The sequence below is a fragment of the Podarcis melisellensis genome (assembly GCF_964234715.1).
Source record: "Podarcis melisellensis genome assembly, chromosome: 2".
NCBI lineage: Eukaryota > Metazoa > Chordata > Lepidosauria > Squamata > Lacertidae > Podarcis > Podarcis melisellensis.
This window is the reverse complement of record NC_138529.1, coordinates 77,400,672-77,424,421: the sequence shown is the minus strand read 5'-3', so window position 1 is coordinate 77,424,421 and position 23,750 is coordinate 77,400,672. Positions and strand designations below refer to the sequence as shown.

At 42.9% G+C, this 23,750-nt stretch overlaps 1 protein-coding gene and 1 long non-coding RNA gene across 11 annotated transcripts in view; one reads left to right on the top strand and one right to left on the bottom strand.

Annotated features, from left to right (window-relative positions):
- The window catches only part of LOC309362662, a 57,128-nt gene extending 51,458 nt beyond the window's left edge, over window positions 1–5,670 (bottom strand). Inside the window, exons 1-2 of one of the 5 annotated variants that reach the window (XR_014165054.1) lie at window positions 4,967–5,670; window positions 3,796–3,916 (exon numbers count right to left, since the gene is read on the bottom strand). This is a non-coding gene — a long non-coding RNA (uncharacterized lncRNA). Of the gene's footprint in view, window positions 1–3,795; window positions 4,523–4,966 lie in introns of those variants that run through there. The other 4 variants (XR_014165055.1, XR_014165056.1, XR_014165057.1 and 1 more) reach the window with 4 other exon arrangements.
- A 507-nt stretch (window positions 5,671–6,177) lies between these two features.
- IQSEC1 (IQ motif and Sec7 domain ArfGEF 1) overlaps window positions 6,178–23,750 on the top strand; it is a 310,602-nt gene continuing 293,029 nt past the window's right edge. For all 6 annotated transcript variants that reach the window (XM_081898297.1, XM_081898296.1, XM_081898295.1 and 3 more), the window contains exon 1: window positions 6,178–6,473. In XM_081898297.1, the coding sequence (XP_081754423.1) occupies window positions 6,193–6,473 (281 nt within the window). In that variant the 5' untranslated portion in view covers window positions 6,178–6,192. The remainder of the gene's footprint in view (window positions 6,474–23,750) is intronic.

Below are 23,750 nucleotides of genomic sequence, written 5' to 3'. Positions count from 1 at the left end.
TATTTGAGAAAATAATCATTGCCTGGCTAGATCAGATCAAAATGCACATGGTTCCTTCCCAAGGAAAAGTGGTCAATTTTTAAATAAGAACAAGAGATTCTCCGACTTTTCCCTCAGCCCACCTGTTCCATCAAATGAATTGTTAAAAGCTTTGCACCTTTTTGTGTATTGCATGGTAAAGCCTCCATTCCTTAAAAGCTTTAACTAACTACTAATACATGGGACACGGGTGGCGCTGTGGGTTAAACCACAGAGCCTAGGGCTTGCCGATCAGTAGGTCGGCAATTCGAATCCCCACGACGGAGTGAGCTCCCATTGCTCGGTCCCTGCTCCTGCCAACCTAGTAGTTCAAAAGCACGTCAAAGTGCAAGTAGATAAATAGGTACCGCTCCAGCGGGATGGTAAACAGCATTTCCATACACTGTTCTGGTTCGCCAGAAGTGGCTTAGTCATGCTGGCCACATGACCTGGAAGCTGTACACCGGCTCCCTAGGCCAATAAAGCGAGATGAGCGCCGCAACCCCAGAGTCGTCCGCGACTGGACCTAATGGTCAGGGGTCCCTTTACCTTTACCTAATACATGGACATAGATAGCCAGGGGGTGCAGCTGCCCCACCCAAATCAAGTAAATAAATAAAAATACTTAACTAACTGACCATTGTGTTGCAGATAACTTGGTTCTGCCCCCCCCCCAACATAATGCCTGCCCTCCCCCTAAAATAAATCCTCGCTACACGTATGCTACTAAAGTAGTGTTAAGGATAAGAATTCTAAAGATTACTAAAAAAAAATTGCCGAAAGTTATCCTGGGGGGGGAGAAACAACATATTCTAAGTAATCCAAAAGACCTAGATTTCCGAGAACTGCCTTATGTAAGGATGAATCTCTTCTGCTCATTGTCAGGGAATTGACAAGGCTACAGCCATAAGTATGCCTTACTGCAAGTAATCAAAAACAACATTTTAAGATTTCTTATTTAATCAGGTTTGATTTGAAATTTCCTGTTTGTCTAACTGGCCAGAGTCAATTCCCTGCATCTTCATTCACAGGCAGCTTGCAATTGGCTTTTGTGCGAACAGAACTTGAATGCGATACTGATGCTATAAATATGCTCTTTCTCCCTCCTAGTTGGCAAGCTTTCTTAATTCATCTGGTGCAATGAAGTGAATAGGCTGTTTAAAGCTCCTGGGAAGAATTGTGATTTCTCTCTAAACACTGCAGGCAGGAACCCAGCAGCATCCAGCAAACCAGAGGCTGTTCTTAGAGAACCTTTAAGCCAGTTTACACAATGCTTTTTTATTTTTCCTGTTTCTTAAGAGAGGCGTTTTGAGGTGATTCTGTCCAGCCAAGGGAAAGTAGCTATCCTTGACTGACAAGTTAACCTAATTAACCTGTTAATGAACTCGGCTCTGTAGATGCTATTCCTGATATCCCCAGAGAGTAGAAAGTGGGGGAAGTTCTTAACAGGCAGATGGAAAATATCTAAGAGAGATGTTTATTATGGTCTGTGTTGGATGCTCCTAAAAGAAAACAAATAACATGACTTTGAAAAGTAAAGGGGTTTGGATTGAACATTCAAATAAGGACTCAGTTCCTGGGAAAAGAAAATGTTTCTTGTGATTAAGCAAGATAGTTAAAGGCACAGAATACTTGCCAAAAAGAGAGAGAGAGAGGCAGCAACTCTAAAAGACACTGCCCCATCAATATTGATTTCCTATCTTTATAGGAAACCTTTTAACCACAAGACCTCCCAAGCCAGTTTATAATAAAAACAAACTAAAATAATTCAAGTCAAAAAGGAAATCTAAAAAATCCCAATAGTCTTTAACTCAAATATTCTCCTTGTGCTGGTAAGCATCACATGACCAAAGCAGGCAGAACAGCTGCAAAAATAACTTGGTTATTTTTCCCCTCTAAAGAAAGGAACTGTGCCTGCTGAACCCCTATTGGGGAAGCATTCCAAAGAACAATAGGGTGGTATCCAATATTTAGCATAGTACACCCATTGAAATCAGTGAATTTAAGTCTTTTTATTCCAACTGATCTATTAAAATACTGTCATTAAAAAAAAAATAGCACCATCAATGACTATTTCACATTAGAGTAACCTAAGCACAAAATTGTAGGAGCATATAAACCAAGGGTAGTATCCAACAAAGTCATCCCATTAGGACTTCTGCACATGAGCTACAATGGCTATATCTTGTATTGTCAGAGGAAGCATGCCTCTTTATGACAGATGCTGGGATGACAAGTAAGGAAAGTGCTGTTGCACTCAGGTTCTGCTATTGGGCTTTCCATGGGCATCTGGCTGGTTCCTATGAGAATAGGATGCTGGACTAGATGAGCTACTAGCCTGATCCAGAAGCCTCTTCTTATGTCTGCCTTCAAAACGAGCCTTCCTCTCCCTGCATGCCCCCACATCTACTCTGAGGGTTACTCCAACACTCCAGAGTAGATTGGGGGGCCCCCAAGGGCATGCAGAGACAGGAAGTCTCAGGCAAAGCTCCTTGTGGTAATGGAATGACTTTGCTGGATAAAAACATGTAAAACTCACTCCATGGAGTCTGCAAAAAGAAAATTTAAAATATCCCAGCGGTGATAAAGGGGGAAAAAGACAAGAAGTCTTGTGCTACTTTAACACCTAAATGCATGAAGTGTTTTCCAGAAAGGTCAGGACACAAATTGTAGAAAAATATAAACATTATCATCAGTGGTCTTATTCACAAAAAACAGTTGTTTTTAACACAGATATTCTGGCATATCATTTACTTCTGACCTCAGTTTTGACACTTTCCTTTCCTCACTCTGCAACCAGAAACTCAGGATAAAATTTCACGTATTTGATGCAGACCATTGGTCTTCATCTTGTAGGTTGGGGCCCAGTACCTGGTAAGATTCTGATCTAAGGTGGGTTGAAACAGCAGCACTGCCACCATACAATTATATGCTAAAAAAAGAGAGGATCTTAGCATGTTTGCTTAAAGGAGGGTCTCAGATCAGAAAAAGTGAAAGATTTTGATGCAGTTATGAGGCATGTTCAGAATATGAAGCCTCATTCTAATGAAAACTTGTCAACAGGAGTAAGCCCCACTGAACTCATGCCCAGATTCACACTGTAAGTGTTGGAAGGATACTTGCCCAGCTAGAATACAAGGTCAGTAATTATTTCAGATAAGTCAAACCCAATTATGCACACCTGATAAGGCTATTTCAACAAAACCTAAGGACTGAAGAAGCAAAACTTTCATCCTTTATTTATTGCAAATGTCCATTGAAGAGCAGAGGACATGAAATATGTTGGGATTTTATATTTTCTATCAAAATCTAGACATCACCCAGTGAATAATTTTAGGCAGCATATTTATCATCTTGGCTTGCACCCTGTGAAGTTGGAGGCTACATATATCCCCTAGGAGGACAGATACAGCAGATAACATAGTTCTGTTTACAGCATGCTTTGGTTAAGAAACCCATGTTCATGTTAAGATGTGTTGATAACCTTTGGAAGTTAAAAGTATGATTACAGAAAAATTCTATAGCTCAATACTGTTGTTGTTGTTTTTTAGCTTAGTTTCCTTTTATATAACAGTGAAGTGAAAAAGGCAATTTGAAATGCTAGATATACTTTCATGAGGCATTCACAGATTATATATTTTCCTAAAGATAATTTTGAAGGCAGCTATTTACAGCCCATTTGCTCCAGAGCAACCACATGAAAGTCCATGGGCCTGCGGTGGAAGGAGTGTTCTGGAGGTGTGTGAATATTGTGGGGATGGGGGAGGAAGTCCTTACCTCCTCGCTCTGCTATCAGCTGCCCTCAGGTCACCTCCGGTGCTGAATCACTCTCTTCAGTCAAGCTGCCTATTCTGTCAAGTGTTAGCAAGAATTGCAGCCCAGGTTCCAGAGGAGCTGACTTTGCAGAAGAGGGGGCAGTGAAATTAGCGAAGCGGCAAAAGCTACTGCGGCATTTGAGTATCAGTAAAAATTAAGAAACTTAGGGGAAGTGATTGTGAAGAAGAGAAGGGGAGGGGGGAGGTGATTAGGAAGAGGAAAGGAACGAAGAAAACAATCAAGGGGTCGCACTTCCTGCCTGTCAGCTCCCTTTGGCTAACATACTTCCTCACTCTTTTTTCCAACTCCCCAAGCCAGCTTGTTTTCGATAACCTCTTCAGTCAGAGCGCTGGGCCACTGCCAAAAGATTCCCCACATGAGCTCCTCTCTCTCTCTCCCTCCAACCTGAGGCGGCCTCGGCTGAGGATGCAGCGTTCCCACTACGAGGTTGCGAGTGTTGGTGCTTGTGCGTGGAGGGGAGTATTCCCACTCCGAGGCGAGGCAGGTTGCTGCTTTGCTAGCCAGCAGTTGCCAACCAGAGGAAGCGTCACTCCAGGCATATGGCTAGAGAGCCGCCGCCTGGAGCGCCGGGTGGCGATGTTTTCAAAACAGCCTCGGCTCTTGGCAGCAGCAGCCTTCTGTCAGCCCATCGCTCTCCATAACATCCCCGCTTCTCTCTCTCTCTCTCCTCCCAGGGGGAAGGAGGGGAGCGGGGCGGGCGGAGGGGGAGAAGAGCGCGCGCCCGCCCGCTGAGGCATTAGCAATCGGCTTCTCCCTCATGCCATCGCACCCCTCCCTCCTTTCCTCAGAAATTCAATATTCTCTTATGAAATCCGGCGGCGGCAGGAGCAGCAGGGCAAGTTCAGCGCTACCAAACAGGAGGAGAAATTGAGAGAGAAACAGGAGCATGGTGGTCGGCAAGCTGCCTGCAGACGTGGTTGATCTGGCGGGCGGGAGAGCACCAAAACCAAACTCCCGTCGCTGCTGGGATTTGTGGTCGGCCAGCTCGGTGGGCGCTCCGAGCAAGCCGGGGACTAAAACATTTTTTTAAGGAAGGGAAAGAACTCGCCCCTTGTATCCCAAACACACTTCGCTTTCTGCACGCGCCGTAACCTCCCGCCACCCCGCTTACCTGAGGGGCTTCTGCCTCGCTGGGCTGCCCGTCAGTTTCGCAGAGATGCCGCCCAGTTCGGAGCGGGGCGCGAGGTGGGGGAGGAGCGGGGCGCTGCCCTCTCTCCAGCCCACCTGCCCGCCCGCGAAGGTGCCGCTCCACGGGGCTCCTCGCGCGTTCCCGCCAAAACAGGAGCAGCTCTGAGGCGACCCGCCGCTGGCTCGCTCGCTCGCTTCCCCCCCGAGGGCGCCGCTCCCCCGGGGGATATCTCCACCCCTCCCAGGCGCACAGGCCCCCGCTGTCGCAGCCCGTCCTGCAGCTATCACCAGCCGTCCCTCCTCCTCCCTGCCCCTCTGGAGCCTGCTTCTCAGCCGTTCCGGGGCGTGTATGTGTTTGTGTGTGGGAGAGAGAAGGGGAAAGAGAGAGGGAGAGAAGCGCTCTGACTGACTCGCCTGCCCGGCGGCCCCGGGAGGAGGACGCCGCGGCGGCAGCGGCGGCTCAATCAGTTAGTCAGCAGGAGGCAGCGGGGCGCTGCGAGGAGCCGCTCGCCAAGACCAGCTCCTCCCCAGGGTCCGCGAAGCCGCGCGACGCCCAGTCAGGGAGCGGCGGCACTTTGCAAACTCCACGCAGGACCCCGCGCAGTGGCGCGCGTAGGGAAGCGGCTGTTGCTGCTTAAGAAGAGCAGCGACGGGAGAAGCGGAGAAAGCGCCTGCGTGAGCGGAAGACCGGGAGGGGGTGGCAAGCAAGAGGGGAGAGAGAGACCGACCGACCAGGAGGAGTTAACGAGGGAAGCGGCGGAGGTGAAGGAAACTAGCCTCGAGCGAACCACGGGGTTGTCCGCGGAGACTTTCCCTGGGGTTTTGTTGGTGAGGAGGAGCAGGAAGCGAGCCGGCGGCGGTTGCCTTAAGTGGAGAAGCGGAAGCCCCGCGCGCCACAGCCGCGCAATAGCCGGACCCTCTGGGTGTAGGCGCAGCAACAGCAGCGAGCCCGGCCGGGAGCCGTAGGAGGGCCCGTGGGCAATGGCGGCTCGAAGTACGAGCAGCTGCGTCGGCGCTCCCTAGCCGAGAAGCGGACTTGCAACTGGGCGGGAAAAGGTGTAGCCAGACTGGTGCCTTGGCTCGGCTTGGCTTGTTCGCGCAGCCGAGCTGAGCGTCCGGGCGCCGCTGCCGCCGCCGGCCCTCTCGGCGCTTTGGCCGGCCCCCGGGGCCCGCCGAGGTGCGTGGCGGGCAGCCGGGCTGGCTGGGGCCATGGAGACCCCGGCGGAGAACCCGAGCAAGGCGGCGGAGTACCTCAAGGAGCTCAACAAGATCATCGAGACGCAGCAGGAGCTGCTGGAGAAGCAGAAGCTCCGGATAGACGAGCTCGAGCAGCAAGTGGCCAAGCTGTATCACGAGAACGCCCGCCTGCAGGACGAGCACCAGCGGCACCTGGCCACATGCAGGCTGCTGCTCCTGCAACAGCAGCACGCGGCCCTGCCCGCCTTGCCGCCGCCGCCGGGGGACCTCCAGGAGAACGCCAAGGATGAGAAGTAAGGAAGCGGGGGCTTGCAAGGGACGCCTTGGGGGTGCGGGGTGGTGGCAGCAGAGTGTACAAACCCGTCCGTTGGCCGGCTTTGCCAAACGTACAAGCGCATCTTGGAGCAACTGTGGTGCGGTATAGCCAGTGAATGTTTGCAGTGGGTGAGAGGTTGGAGGTCCGAGGTAGGTACCCAAGGAGGTTTGGTTACCTACGGCGCTACTGGAGGGTACTTGGCCTCCGTTCTCTCTGCCCCGAGGGTCGTGGGACAAACGCAAGGAGTGAGGCAGGTTGTGTGGCTACGACTTCTGCGGAATCGACACCCCCCCCCCCGGTTCCTTTTGTGCTTAGGTTTCTGCTTTTACTTGGTTCGTCCTTGTTCTTGACTTCTGATAGCTGCGAGCAGAACTAGGAGGAGGCAAAGCAGCGCGCAGTTCTCTGGCATCCACCCAGTCTTATTTCGCTTCAGCAGCAAGAGTGGCTGAAAGCTGCAGCCTCCGACTAAATTCAGATTTGTTGCCCACCAGGGCCGACGGGATTACTCTGGAGTTAGAGCCTCGAGTCTTGCGGAGCTTGCCTGCAGGGGAAAACAAAACTGCCCTAGCGCTGGTCGTATGTTCCTGGATCTAGGGGGCTTCCGAGAGGGAGAGATGTTTGGGAAAGGGATGTGCAGAATCCCGCCGGTGCTTCCTAGTTCAGGAGAAGGGGTTGTGCCTCTAGTCCAGAACGAGGCAGTGTGCTTAGTGGCGTTTGGTTGGTGACTCGGGAGGTGGAGTGAGGAGGAGCTGCTGATCCTGAAACTGACAGAATGACGGTCAGTAAACATTGGCAGGTGGCCACCCCCTTCCAAACTGTGACTAGTTCAAATCTAAACTTGTTGATCTTTGGAAACCTGTTTGCTCTCAATCCTGAGTCTATTTACAGAGTGCTTTAATCTTTAATTAATCATGTACTGCTCACTGTGCATGGGGACCTGCTTAAATGCATTACTGCTTAAAGTAAGGCCAATTCAGTAGTAGTTAAAGAACTACACATGCCCGACTCTCTCTCTCTACCTGCTTAAAATAGAATTTAAGTAGGAATGGAAAAGCTCATTTCTCACCTACCTTCACAGATTGAAATGTTTAAGGCATTGGTTATCTGGCTCTTGGTGTCAGGCTTGGCTTTTACGTTTCATGATAAACTTTTGGAAGCTCTTAAAAAAACCCTTCCTCATCAAACTTTTATAGCTAGCTGCTTGGTTAGTTGCAGTACAGTAAGGAAGAAAGTAGATTTGGAGAAGAATATTTCTGCTTTCTGGGTCTGCATTGGTTCATTGATTTACCCCAGAATGAGGACCTGGGAACACATGTCTTCCAAGTTGCGGTTGGCTTCCAGCTTTCATTAACACTGGCCATTGGCTGGTTGCTGCAGCTGGTGGAAGTTTTTTTTCGGGGGGGGGGGAGTCCAACAACATGTGGAGGGACACAGGTTCCCCATTCCTGAGGTAAATTGAATCAAAACCTTGTGACTGATAAACGGTGTCTTCACAATTGATTTTAGATCATATATCTAATTAACTATTTGTGTTAAAGTGTTTATTGTAATGGTGGTGACCAATGTTAGATGGCATCTTAAAAAGAGGCATCCCCTTCTGAGTGAGAAGGCAGAAAGTGCCTTCTGATATGGCACCTGTTGTGTGACACACGTGCACATAATTTAAAACTAATCACTGTATGTTATCCTTTGTATGCTCAATGCCACAATTGTTTTTAACTTGGGTAGAATTACACGATAAATTGACTAAGAGGGCTCTTTGGTATGTAGTTAGAACCTTGCAAAGAAAGTGAAGGCTTTCTTGTACTAAGGTTTATATACACGGAGTGTGATGTTCCAAATGTCCTGTAGAGACAGCAATACGCATTTATCAAGGACAGATCATCAAGTAGTTATTTACATTCCTGCAGCATACAAAAGCTTTTGGTTAAACTACTTGGTTGCATGGATATATTACTAAAATTATACATTACTTACACAGGTCATAATCTTTGTGTTTGTGTGCAGATACCATTTTAAAAGAATGAACTCAAAGGGATAGTGTCAATTGCTTATGTGCAGAGCTGATTTCAACCAGGGAGTTAGGTTATAGTGGATTATCTAAAACGACACTCTGCTCTTGTTACCATGTGTTATTCGGTCCCCACAGCTCAGCTCTGTTTGGCAGGCTGTGTGTTTAAACTGCACAGTGTAGAAATGTGTTTAAGTGACTTCTTGTTCATATTTGAATCTTGTCAATGCTCGTATCGAATTCCCCCCCATGATAATGACACCCCTCCCAATTAGATAGGGTGACATGCTTTCTTTAATTATGCGGGGCAGGGCTATTCAATTTAGAAAATACAACTTCGAAGAAAGTGTGTTACCAGAAGCTTTAAAACGAATGGACCAGAAATGATAAAATGGTTTGAAACATACAAAATAATAATAATAATAATGGAATATGCCAATGGGTGCGTCAGGGCAGCTCCATCATCAGTTGAAAGGGCATGTGCCTGCTGGCAGGGAAGAAAATATCTTGCTTTCATAACAAGAGGACTGTTTTCAAAACTAAATTTAAATGAAATCCTTCTAATCTAGCAGCTGAGAATTCCTTGTATAAAAAGACTGGGTTGGAGAGCTTGAGATGGGCTCAGATAGCCCCCCCTCCACACCCCAGGTTCCGTCTTGCCAAGTGACATGCTAGAAATCATTTACTACGATTTGATAAGGTATTTCTCTTGACTTGCTAAGGGAGCAGCCTCTGAGCTATGGCCTTGACGACTCGGTCTTTTTAAGTCTCTTAAGTGGATTTGATGTTGGGATCAGAATTAATCTGGGATATTTATGGAATAGTTATAATCGTTCTGAGGTATAGTCTGAAGAGCTCAATGGGAAAGTCCAGATTGCCAGGCTTCTGCAGTCCTGTCCAACACGTAGAAACTCGGGGGGGGGGGGGAGAATGGATAGGGATGCCTGATACAGTGCGAAGGCATCATGGTAAGATTGCTAAGTTTTGGGAAGGAAAAACTGGTTCTCTTCTGGGTCTCAACAAGCCATCATCTGCCTTGTTGAGCAATCTTAAACTTGTAGGAGCTTCCCACTTTCAGTGTCAGCTGTTAGAAGCTCACATAAAATGAGAGTGCCCCACCATCTGATGCGTTCTGCATATTCCATCTAGGGCAGGAATGGGAACTCCTCACTGCATTTAGCTGGCTCTCTGGATTCCCTCCTTCCCCTCTTCTCAGTGGGGAGGAGCTAAATGGGAAATGATTTTGATGTTGTGCAAACTGTATAACTGTAGCCCCTTCCCCTGGAAGAAGATCAAAGCAAAGGGAATGCTTACCGGTATACTGTATTAGAAAAGAAGTAGACCTGTGTTTCTTGCAAATATGCTGCAATGTCTATATGCTTTTCAGGCGCATACATGCATTTTCAGGATGCAATTGCATTTTGAAGTTTGATGCTTTCAATAACTATGATTCAGGACTTGCAGGTCACCTGTTCGTTAATGTTAACTTGCAGGCTTTTAATGAGCTTTCAGACAGAAAAGGTGCTGGAGGTCTTTGGTGAAAATTTAGAAAAATTATGTGGTGAAAATGGACAGAGGAACTTAAGTGGAGTTGTTAAAGAATTAAATATATGGGGAATATCTTTCTGTGTGTGTGTTGACCTGCCTACTTTTAGGTCCAGCCCTATCCACTACTGGAATGTGGTCTTCAACACTGGAGAAATTTGGTCCATCGTCCCTTAAAAAAGCTGGTTATCCCAGATAAAGGGTATAAGGATGGTAGCAACCGTTGCCCCAACAATATTGGCTGCTTTTACAGTTGCTTCCCAAGTTGATTTCATTATTCTTCTGTGTATTGGCTTTACCCTGAGTCACGCGTCTACTGTCTTAATATTCCGCCCCCATGGAAGAATCCCTGATATTAATATTTGAACTGGTGTACCTTTTTCATGCCTCAGATTCCCTTTCCTATCACTTATTTCCCCCCTTGAGAAAATGCATGCACAAGAGACATACATAAATATATTACAGCATGCAGTGGTACATGTGGGTAGGTAAGAATTTATTTATTTTATTTATTTTACAACATTTTTACTTTGTCTTTCTACCAAAGCATTTAAGGCATTTTAGAAAATTTGCCATTTAGAAGATTATTTAAGAGAAGGAATGGGCAGATTTTGGTATCAGCTCTTCCATAGTGTTTCATAATGAAATTACATAATGGCTTGATTCAAGAGGCAGTTCTGGGAAGAGACAAGTCAAATGGGAGGTGGTCTCAGCAGGAAGCATCTTGCTCTGATGCATCAAAGTGGAAAAACTGTTGGTGGAAACAACAGCATTGGTTCCATTCATTAAAAATGTGGTCCCTAGTTAGATCACGGGTTCTTATGAGGCATGTGTACATTGTTCCCAGTTCATTTAAAAAAGCCAGGGTGGTGTAATGGTTAGAGTGTTGGACTAGGATCTGGAAGAGCAGGGTTTGAATCCCCACTCAGCCATAAAGCTTGCTGGGTGACCTTGAGCCAGTCACCATCGCTTAGCCTAACCTACCTCACAGGGTTGTTGTGAGGATTAAATGGGGAGGAGGAAAAGCATGTGACCACCTTGAGATCCTTGGAAAATTAAGGTAGTGTATAAATGTAATAAATAAATAAAATAAAAACGGGAAATTCTGAAAACGAGAACGAACTTATGGACATATCTTACAAAGAAATGTATAGTGCTTTTGGAGGCAAAGAGGATTTTATAGTCGCTAGAAAAACAATAAGGTCCTGCAAGATTTTTCAGAACTAGCAATTTGCATGTCCAAAGGACTTCGTGTGTGTAGTGGTGGGGGAGAGATAGGCAAGCAATTAAATGAGCATGTTTCCATTAAAAAGCAGGGAATACTTCAGTACACTGATACAACATTCATCCTCATTCCATGCACTGACTGCTTGAGCAGAGTTGAGTAATCTCAAGTGTGATGGGGCAAGAGGATTATTTTCTCAACTATAGAAAACTAGTGCTCCCCCCCCAAGGCCTCACCACTAGCCCTTTGCAACTAGGTCCAGGGCCTTTCTCTCAAAAGCAATACTGCCATCATGCCTTGTAAGTTAGCAGGAAGCAGTTTACAGTCATACCTCTTGTTGTGTTTGCTTCACGTTGTGGCTTTTCGGGTTTCGCTGCATGCGCAGAAGCGTTCTGCGCACTTCGCACATGCGCAGAATCACACTATTCCGCTCCGCGCTTGCGCAGAAGCAGCGCTCTAGTTGTGGACTTTACAGGGTGTGAACGACACCCTGGAACAGATTGTGTCCACAACTAGAGGTACCACTGTACTATATTCTAAGACAAGAAAGATTCTGTTGTTGGAACCTGTAACAACATGGGAATTTTCTTTTTGACTGAACTTTTCTAGGCTGGAGTCAGAGCAGTAGGGAGAGAGCTGTTATACTCTTTCTTGGCATTTAAATTGATTCTAGCTATAATAGTCCCTCATAATTCCCACTGAGGTATAAGGCAGTCTCTGAGTGGAAAGGAATGGACAAGAATTCTCCATCCCAATATATCATAAAGGAAATAAAGAGTAATACTACTGACTTCCCATTACTGTATTGGGACTCTGGAGAGAAGGAAAGTGTTGTTTTATGTTTACGTGTTACTGTGACACAGTAAATAAAAAGGATACTATACCTTCCTGCCATAAATTGTGAAAAGAGAATCCTATTCTTGCCAGAGATGTTGAACAGATATATGGTGAATGAATGTAGAAGGTTTGGGTTCAGTCTGCAGCATTTTCAGTTAAAATCATCTTGGTTGACAGGTGATGTCCACTGGTCTTTAGTTTGAGGACTTTAGCCTTATTTCTATTCTGATACGGCCCCCAATAAACGTACGTGTGGAAGTCCAATTGCTTGCAATGTGGATGTTAGTTCAAAAAGTTGCTTGAAGTTGCAGACTTGAAGGGTAGAGTTGATCAGCGCAAACTATTTCTTCCAAATGGCCCTGAAGCAATTTAGGAGATGAAACGGTAGGACGTCAGATAAATTATTATTACTGCTTAAGACTCTTCATAGCTGCATTTCATGGTTCCCTAGCTAAATACTAGCTGGTTTGCCAAAAGTGAGTGTCTTCTGGCTCCCTTTATGCTTGGCAGGAGATTCTCGGCATGCTTCGAAGTACTTGCTCAGCTTAAATGCCAGAATGGAGCCGAACACTTCTGAAAAGCTGATTGCACATTGCTGATTAGCACAGGGGGCTGATCCATTAGAGCAAGTGCAGTGCTGCCCCACCAATATCAGCCCGTCCCCAGCTGGTTCATGTATGCATATTCATTACTTGATTAACATAACTTCTGATAATGATTTGTTTGTGTGACTGAGACATCACAGATCTTAATACTTGCAGATCACCCAATGTTACATCAGATGCAATTATTTTTTGAGGAAATCAGTTCACTTGTTTTGCCCTTTTTGTGGTCTACAGACTAATATAGCTGCTTCTCTGAAACTTGAGACTGATAGTGAGTTTTCTCTCGGTTTATGTCATACTAAGGATAGTTTCATATAAGGAAACTCAACATGACCTTTGCTTCAGACATTATTTTGAATGCAAACCCAGCATGAACCAAAATGCTCCTATCTCATTGCATACGCCTCTCTGGTATCTACATTAACCATACAACATTCACTTAAATAGTGGGCAAGAGAGGTTTAAAAACATTCCATTGTGTCTTTAGCTGGGGTTTCATATAAGTACAGGAAGGTGGGTAGGTAGCCCATGGTGTACCTAGGAGTTTAAAAAGAAAAAGAAAGAACATAAAACTTTTTCTTCTAAAGAAATCAGTGCAGAAATAGTTCCTTGAAAATTAAGAGGCGCTTTACTTAAAAAACAAATTCTTTGAATGTATTGCATATCCAGCATCCTTGGCTTCCTGTGCTTGAACTAAAAGTCAGGGGAAGACTTCGTGAAGAAAGCCTTCCATGGGGCTTTTCCAGACCAGGAAATGCAAGTGGCTGAGGGGTCTGCAGAATTCTGGATAAATGTTTAATAGGGAGAAAAGCACATGTACCACTCATTACCACCTCAAAATGATAAGGTAAGCTGAATCACATAGCCACTGAGTTTCTAAAGTGATTTGAAGCACCTTGCAAAAGAGGGAGGAAAATGGAAGCCTCAAAACTTTTGAGAACTCCACCCCCCAATAAAAATAATTATGAGCTAAAAGTGGACCTTATCTTAGGGTTGCCATATTTCTAAAAGTAAAAACCACTTTCCCCTTCTTCTTCTTCTTCTTCTTCTTCTTCTTCTTCTTCTTCTTCTTCTTCTTCTTCTTCTCAAAAACACATTTTTTAGATTGACTTGCCTACGCTCCAAGACAAAGCGCCGCTTTTCGGAAATTCCCCCAGCTGTCAAATCCACCTTTGAAATCCTGATAATGTCCTACCTTATCTACATTTTTAATAAATGTAAGTTTGGAGTAGAGTGGGGAGGATCAAGGTAGAATATTTTATCTAAAATTTGGTAGGGGAATTGGCATCCCCAAATAGACTTCAATCTGCCTCACATCAAATTCTTTGCTTCCTATTTTTAAATTCCAGTTTTTGAAAATATTTGATGGAAGAGACCAGCTGCTTGACTCAGTCATATGTTTCTTGCAATGCCAAGAAAAACAGTTAACTGAAGGCAGTTACTTTACTTTTCTGTGTATGACTAGGTTTTTTCCTTTAAAAATCATGCAAAAAATGGGGGTCGTCTCATACATGGGTAGTGCATAGGGTGGACATTTGATGGGTTTCTGCCACGGCTGTTAGCAGCTATTGTTCATGTTATTGGTTGCTGCATCAATGGGTGGTGTTGATTGGCTGATGCTGTGGCAATTGGGCGGGCGATTGGCAGCTTGTGCCGGCGTGGGGACTGATGAGAGGTGGATTTTGCTGTTCATGCGGGTGAGCGATTTTTGGCAATCCCCCCTTTAAAAATCTCAACAACTCTGTGCCATCTCCCCCCATTTTCTTAAATTTGCGTCCCCCCAAATAGGGGGCGTCTTATACAAGGAAAAGTATGGTAAATAGTTACAATTCTTTGCTCTCTTGGGGAAGTTTCAGTAGGCAGACAATATCCCAAACTTTCAGTCCTGCTTCACTTCGTTCAAATGTAGTAAGTAAATGGCTATAAAACTAACTTCACAATAAACAAAGGGAGATGCTGATGGACTAGCTGATTGTAAACCTTCATTAGGAGTAATGATCTAATATAGAGCAATAACAGTAGAGGCTCCTCGGGAGCTAAAGCATAATTTTCGGTCAATCTAGTTTACCTAGAACTGGGGAAATTAGATTACAGCAAAGCATTTGACAATCTACAACTTCTTTAATGGTATAACATACTGAATATTGATTGGAAAATAAGGCTTGTTTTGTATTGAATTGGACCTATTCTGTTAATGCCACAATATATTTTATAAATGTTTGGGGAAAAGGTTAAGACTCTGTAGTTAGTCTTATTATGAAACTGTGTTTTAATTTTTAACGTACAAATTCAAGCACTGTTGGTGACTTGATAGGTTTCTGCAAGATGAAAAGGTCTATTTCTTCAAGAAACTCCTTCTGGTAACTTTGTTGGTTTTCATGTGGAGAGAATTCAGATCAACACACACAAATTGGTTCTAAGTAAAGGCTTTTTACTAAAAGAAACTGATAATTTTCCTTCACTTTGTACCACTCCATTTCTTCCTGCCTCTTCTAAATAAAAAGAGATTGCTTGATCATGTTTGGAGCAAATAACACTTTTATAATATGTAGAAATGGAAGCTTTGACACTGTATATATGGCACCAAGTATGACTGAGGCGTGCAGTGTGAAGCACAAAGATTGGTGTTGTCTGACTCAACTGACGCTTATGAATCAGTACCTTTAAAATTAATTTAATGACATCCTCATCTAAAGAATGCCTCAAGGCTTATAAAATTAGCCTTGGTTCACATCTCACCATTAGTACTAAGTGCTAGTATTACTGACAGTCTGAGAGGCCTCGCACTACATTAACAGTGAGATGGCATAGCAGGCTGAGGAAATGAATATTACTTTCCACTGTGTGCGTATATGCTTAAAAATGAATGAATCAAACTTTCTAGCAATAGCATTACTACAACTCAAGTCATATTGTGTCTTCTCTCCTAAGAGGTGAAGCCAGGTCTGTCCCCTGTGTAGGGTAGGGGACATTTAAAAGATGCCAGAAACCTATTGGGTTCTGCTCATGGGATGCTATGCTGCAAAAGGCAATTTTCACAAACTCTGTCATCATCCCAGGAAACCCCTGAAAATTTCATCAAGAAAGTTGGAGGACCCTCCAGTATAGTGGGGTGGCACTGGAGAATGGGGGAGTTAATGAAAGTTGCCTCTTACTTCTGCAGTCACCTCAGCTGTGTGATAGTCCACAAATGGAAGGAGCCCTTTTTGTTTGCAGAATGGCATGTCCAGATTAAATCCATTGATTCAGAAAGTAATCTAAAGGTCAACATTGCTATTAAAAACCTGTCAAAATTATAAAAAACAATGTTATCAGTTATAACTTAGTTGTGAAATATTCAAAATTTAGTTCAACATGCTGAGCACAATTGAGGCAAAAGAAAGTATATGCAGGTCCTGTTTTTGAGGGATAATTAAATATGTACTTAAGTCTTTTTCTCCCTTTAAAATCAACAGAACTTACAAGTGCTTATCAATACCATCTGTATTGATTTATTATTTCAGTTGAATGCCAGTGGCTCCTCATCCTAATGAGAGAGGATCACCTAAGATCTACCATAGGACAAGAAAGTATTATTATTATTATGCTTTTGACAGAAAGTAAGATTGCTAGGTAGTCTCTACTAACAATTATTATAATAATAGGTTCACTGAAATGAAAGGAAGGAAGAAGTAACTCAGTAGGCTACCTGTTTTGGGTAAGAGATGCTTCATTAATTGTTGTAATAAAGGGTGTTTTGTTTGAATTATGCAGATGTTTTATAATTTCTGCTCTTAATGTTAGTAACTGTAAATCACATTTATAGTTACTACAATGACTTTTAATAATGTCCTGAAGCAAGGTATTTCTTTTGCATTTCAGTAAAGTGGGTTAGGTAAAGTAGATAAATTTATTTTATCTTCCTCTGTGCCTGCCAGATGGTTAGAGCTCCTTGAATGCTGATTCACTACATAGGCAAACCGGCTGTTAATTAATTTAGCTTCATTAGTATGCCTTATTAAAGTGTAATTTACATTATTAAAATGTAGTACATTTATTATGTCAATATTTCATGTACCTAAATATGTTGTCCAAAATGTCATGAGGTAGCACATGGGTCTACAGGATGAGAGCCCTAAAATACATGGAATCTGGTAGTTCCAAAGGAAATGCAGTTACAGTTAATGTCACTAGTTGATGCTAGTAATAATAGAATTATGTAAGATGTACGTATTAAACAAAGCAAAGTGTTATTTGTTCACTCAGCAATCAAGAGCCTGTTCTGTTCCTTCATACATGATACCCACAACAGAACGAGCCTGAAGATTATGTTTCCACCTGGACTCTAGGTTACTTCTTGGTAGCCCTGCTTTTATCATAAGCCTTTTTATTCCCTCTTGTGATTTTTTCATATGACATGGTTTTCAAAAAAAACACACCCATTTAACATGGATAGAGTATGTTCTGGCAAATTACCCTGTTTGAGTATTAATATTATATCACCTGATTAACATTGAAAAGTATGTTTAACTAAGTAGTTAGGCAATTTTTTAGAGTGAGAACTTGAAGAATCCTGTGAGACTAATTAATTCAATATGTGTTGCATATCATATCTGCAGTGTTCAGCTAATGTTTAAGTTAATGTACAATGTGGGTTACTGATGCCAGTATACGTAAGAAGCTGATAAAGGGAAAACTACTTCAGAAAACAATTTAGCAGAATGACCCTTGTTAAAAGATACTGAAAGCTATATCTTTTTGTTTGTTGCAATACCCTTTTTCCAGTATGAACATCCATTTGTCCTTCAGTGCTGAGTAGAGCAACTCCTACAAATCAAACTGATTTAACTGAGTGGCAAGATAGAAAATGTGGTATCTTTTAATTGATCTGCTTTAACTTTTTGTGATATGCTATTACTCTACAATGCACTTCAAATATGGGGAAAGTAGGCTAGAAACCAGTGCAAAACAATACTTTCCCTGGATCCTGGGGAATGAATACACAGTGAGACTTTTAATAAAAGCAAATTGATCCATGCTGCCAGTGATTCCAGTATTTTGATACTTTTGAACTTGCTTTCCTAGATCCAATATGTACACTACCTTCTGCATTGTGGTTGCCCCTCAATTGCTTGCTCCTACATATTAAATCATAAGGTGCGTATCATGTGGATATTTGGCATGCAAGCTCTCATCCTCTGTTGGGACTACTGATGCATTGCAGGTAACCACGTTATCTGGCTTGTGCATATGATGCAAACATTCCTTATTACTGGTGATGCATAGGAGCCAGCTATAGGAGAGCAAGTTTGTACAGTGGTACCTCTGGATGCAAACGGGATCCGTTCCAGAGCCCTATTCGCATCCTGAAGCGAACGTAACACGCATATGCGCAGGTCACATTTCGCAAAATGATGGCATTTTGAGCGTCTGCACAAGTGGCGAAACCCAGAAGTAACGTGTTCTGCTACTTCTGGGTCGCCGTGAAGCGCAACCCAGAAATGCTCAACCTGAAGCGTATTCATCCCGAGATATGACTGTAATGGCAACCCATGTTAGAGGAGTTGCAAATGAACTGGACTCCAGATTTGCAAATGATTGACTGTCAGATGTAGTGATTAAATCAAATAAAGTGTTTCTCTTTAAGAGAACAACTAAAGCTGTGGAATCTCACAGGCCGGATCTCTTGATTTTAATAGCTGAGTGTAATTGGCATTCCTGTTCAGAGATGCAGACCTCCCAAAGCCATTTGGGATGAAGTATTTTAGTAAAAACAAGCTCAGGCTTGTTTCTGAAAACTCTGTAGTCAGATCAACAAAACATGTCTGACTCTAAGGAACCTATCTTTAGGGAACAAATTCTTTTAATGGCAGATGGTGAATGCAGTGCAGAGAGTGAGAGATCTCCAACTACTTTTTTAAATGGATGCTGCCAAGGGAAGTAAATTATTAAATTTAAAATGTGATGAATTATTAAATTCTTGTTGCAATCCAGCAGTATAAAAAAAAGAAAGTGGTCTTAATAGATGCTATTTGAAATCAGGAAGGCTTTAGTCGTTTAATGGCCAAATAGGTTTACATTGTTGGCCATTGAACTATATTCAGTACAAGCAAGGGTCATGGCAGGGATCCCAAGGGGCAGGAAAAAACATTCCTAGAAGGATTACAACAGCATGTGTAGTACTAATGGGAAAGTAAGCTTGCCAGAAAGTCTTGTGTAGGCTGGAGTAATGGGCACAGTTCATAGCCAATAACTTGTAATGGACTGAAATCCACAAGCCAATTATTTAAATCCCAGTTGAAGTCAATGGGATCTAAGCAGTCTAACAGTGTTGAGGATTACAGCTGGGCTGCCTATCTGAGCCTTCTATGGAAACAATACTCTTACAGTCTTTATGCAGTAGAGCACAGCAATAAGATTGAAAACCTAGTGTATAGTGTCTCATTAAAGCATGCATAGGAGAGCATTTTCCTCTGTTTCCTGTCCAAAATTTCTCATTGATAAGAGACCTTGGTCTATTATCTTGCTCTACAGTTTTGTTTAGAAAACAGTGCCCATCAGTTTTTCTTATCAAAAAGGAAAGAAAGCTGGCTTGGCATAGGGTTTTGTAGAAATAACTTGAATAATACAAGTACAAAGATGTTCTCATAACAGTCGGTCAAGTGATAATCAGAACTCTTGTATGTTCTGGCTTCAATCTAAATGGCAGTAAAATGGAGTTTGCCAGTGTCAAATCTCAGATAATGCACGCTGTGTTTTAAATTGTGTGTTCTATGGAGAGTTTTCAAAATGTGAACTAATTGGCATTTTAGGCTGCAATCCTGTGCTCGGTTGCACAGGGTTAGATTCTATTGAAATAACTCCGATTTGTATGTATAACCAATTGCTGGGCTGCAGTTCAATTTGTTACTGGTAAATTTTTAGTTCAATATGTATACAGCCATAGTTAATAATACAGCACTTGCTGTATTATTTTTATGAATCACTGATTCATGCTCCCTCTGCTGGTTTCACCAGCAATATCCCATCATTTTGAACTGATTTTATTATATACATTATAAATTGTAATGTGAGTGCGTGATTCTTTTTTAGGTTTCATTTTGCATGGTGTAGCCTACTGAGTTGCTTTAGATAATAGGTTGATAATATTTTCTTTCTTTTCCAAGCCTAACTCAGATTAGGATATTGGGGGGGGGGGGGAGGAAGTGTTATTAAGTTCAGTTCAGTAATTTGAAAGGTAAGTCAACATGATGTAAGACCAGCTTTTCTAACTATGCTTTATTTACAGTTGGCTTAACGGATATGTTTTCTAATGGTATCTTCTGATGAGCTCATAAAGTACATCTTTGCGTTAAGTTGTGGGTGAACATATCAGACGACACAGCGATTCTTCAACAGCTCTTGTTTATTCACAGGCCAGAATAGAACTGAACTTAAGGGTTCAGCCAGCCTGCTTATATAGAGCTCCAGTACAACGTAACTGTAACAACTTTCTGTAACTATCCAATCACTGAACGTCACTTTCGATCCCTTATTTGCATATGTTGACCTGAGTAAAAACTATCTACAGTATCCCCCTGCTGGCCCAGGGTGAGAACTTCAGTACATAACACTCTGTGATGTAGGTTAAAGTGGAGATTGTGACTAGTTCAAGGCCACATAATGTTCTTTATAAAAGTGTGAAGCTGGGCTTCCCACATGCAAGCTTAACACTCAGGTCACAATTGAAGTGTGTTGTCACTGCCATTTTAGGTTGCAGAAGAGAAGTAGGTCTTGGAGGTTAAAGCTAATGTCTCTTTTTACCACTGCTTTTTCACTAGGTAAGGAAAGGATTAAAGTCCTGCCATCTTTAGAAAATTAATTCTCTGTCACTCTGATTGTATGAAAATCTAAAGCAGTCTCCTCTAGAACTGTTCTCCAGCATTGACATTCTAGGAATAGGCATTTGCTGCCATTTATAACCTATTTGGAACACATTCTGAAGCATGTAGCAAGTTGTTTAGTGGACTAACAATGGAATAAGTGTTAATCAAGAGCTGGAGTGGCTAGCCTATGGTCCTCTAGCTGTTGGATTCCAATTTGCATCAGCCCTAGCTGATAGTCATGTGTCATGTAAGGTCACAAGTTAGCTATCCATGCTCGACCGCGATGAACAGGTCGAGCCCTGGGTGATAGCGGGGGGGGGGGAGAGCATCCGCCCCACCCCCTCACTTTGTCCTTCACGCACGATTGCAAAGACGGAGTTATCGCTGCTGTGTTTACTAGTCAGAAAGTGATGTATGTCACGCTCTCCCCCCAAAAGCAGTTGAAGTATGGCACCCTCCTAAAAAAAGCTCAAAAACTTTAGGCTCGCCGCCCCTAAAAAAGAGCTCAGCAACTTTGGGTTAATGGCCAAATGGGTAGATCACTGCTACTCCCCCCCCCCCGAGTAGATCACAGTCTCTTGGGAGTTGGACGTCCCTGCTTTAGAGGGTGATCCATAACTAAAAGAACTGAGGATGACAGTCTGTGCTAGATTGACTGAGTCAAGGAAAACTATAGGATACTGTTTAATTGGATAACACACACAAAATGGAGGCTGTTCCTCTTCTCTTCCTCCACTGCTTTTCCCTGAACCACCATGATAATCATAAGTTCTAGTTGTAAGAAAGAATTATAGTAATATAGAATTGGCAGCCGTCACTTAAATTGGTCTTGACATTTATGCCTGATCTATATGGAAATGAACTATTTACTGAGCATAGTGAATATAGTGAACATATTTCTTATAGACTTCAATTTTGTATGGCTACCTCTCTGGACCTTTGGAGGGCTTACCTTGCATATTTATATAAAGATTAATGTACTGTTAGTTATTGCATTCAGATTGGGAACTGATGTTGTTTTTGTTATGTCTATATTATTTCCTGCCACCCTAATCTCCAAGCAGTGCAAGATTCCAGGGGTTCCAAGCTCTTATCCAGAGTATTTGTTTCATTCAGAATGAGGCACAGTGGAGACTTATGATATATGTCTTATTTACATGTATATACAACCTGAGCCAACAATGGAGGGGTTCACAGCATTGAACACCCCAAAAGGGTCTTGCTTCCCCCATCGCTGCATCCTTGGTTTCAAGCAGAAATAAGGCATGGCCCTGACCCTGTGTCTTTCCAGCCTGCTGCCTCTCTTCCAGCTTTTAGCACACATAACTCAACTCTTGCCTTTGTCTTTTTAACTACCAGCCAGTTGAGGGAGGTGGGGGCATCCATTTGCACAGAGCCATTCCCTTTGTTTCCTTAATGGCCCTTTATCCCCTCAGGAAGCTAGCCTGGCTATTCCAGGAATTAGAAGGGCCTCGGACATATAGCCTACTCCTCTGCCAAACTCATAACAATACTGTTTTTTATTTATTGCCTAGGAGCAATTAATAAAAAATAATGTCACCTCAGTTACACACGTGGATGCTTCTTTAACCTTAGTTAGATTACTGCTATACATGGAACTGCCTTAGACAGTTAAAAAACTTTAGCTAATGCTAAATTGCTAACTAGAACTAAGCATTATGACCTCGTAAAACCCATGTTACGCCAAATGTGTTTGGCACATTCTTAAATTTAATAATGAAGCTTTTGCATTCAGTATTTCACCCAGGACTTCATCGTCCCATTTTGTTGCTTTGCTTTGCATAGTCAAATGTAGGTCTGAGAGCAAGCCCCGGGTCAGTGGGGTGGCATAAATAACACTATTCTGGAAGGCTTCCTGCTCAAGCTGTCTTAGTGCTGTTGCAACTGGACAGATAAACTTGCATTCACAATGACGCAGAAAAGATAAAGTATCATAAATTTAATCTTTTGTAAGATCCAAGGAAGGAAAGGAAGGAAGATTCTTATTGCAGCAATAAATGTGGAACTCTTTTGCAACTTGGCAGGAAAATAAAACAAATCTAAGCAGCCTACCAGAATGTAAGCCTTATAAATTACTTAAAGGAAATGAAGACTTTGCATGTGATGGTTTTTATCTGTTGGATTTAATCTCCATAGATTACTCTTTAATCTTAATTCCCTTAAATCTTTCAAAGAGAAACAAAGTTACATTTTGTATGAGATTTTAAGGCACTTTACTTGGGAGTATAAGATGTTAATATCGGTTTGTTTAATTATTTGTAAGATTTCTTACCCACCCATCACCAGAAACTCCCAGGGCAGGCTGCAGCAATATAATACCCAGGTACAATTATGAAAAGAAGTAGAGCAGTTCAACAGTATAAATTCAGCAAAAGAGGTGGGGCGCACAAACTCACAAAAAGTGCCTTAACAGTCAAATCCGGGGGTAGAAAGGTATGTTTTCAACAAAGATGAACGTAAGAGCTTGCTGGATCAGTCTAATGGCAAATTTAGTCCAGCATCCTCTTCTCACTAGATGTCTGCGGGAAACCTGCAAGCAGGATTGGAACACAACTACACTCTGCTTTCCTGTGGTTCCCATCAACTGGTATTTAGAAGCATGCTGTTTCTAATCATGGTAGCAGTGTATAGCCATCATAGCTAACAGATTTATTCCACATGAATTTATGTAATCCTCTTTTAAAGCCCATCTAGGTTGGTGGCCATCACTATCTCTTGTGGGAGCGAGTTCCATAGTTTTAGCTATGCACTGTGTGAAGAAGTGCTTTTCTTTTACTTTTTTCTGAATCATTCAGTATTCAGCTTCAATAGATGTGTATGACTTCTAGTTCTATGAGAGAGAGAGAGAGATTTTCCCCCTCTCACCACTTTCACCATGCCATGCATAATTTTTTACACTCCTGTCATGTCGCCTGTTGCTCACCTTTCCTCTAAATTAACAAGTCTTGAACACTGCAATCAACCATGGTTGTGAATAAAATTTCTTCCCAGCCCATTAACCAGTAGCCAACTTTCTTCCGTAGCTAGGACAAAATTATAGAAGGAGGCTGGATTGATGGAGATGTCTTCCTTCAGATCTGTGTCCCATGTTCTACCTACCAAGTCAGCTGAACACTCTGTTTGGCCCTCAAGCTCAGAGCAAGCCTGGGCCTCCAGCACAGCAACA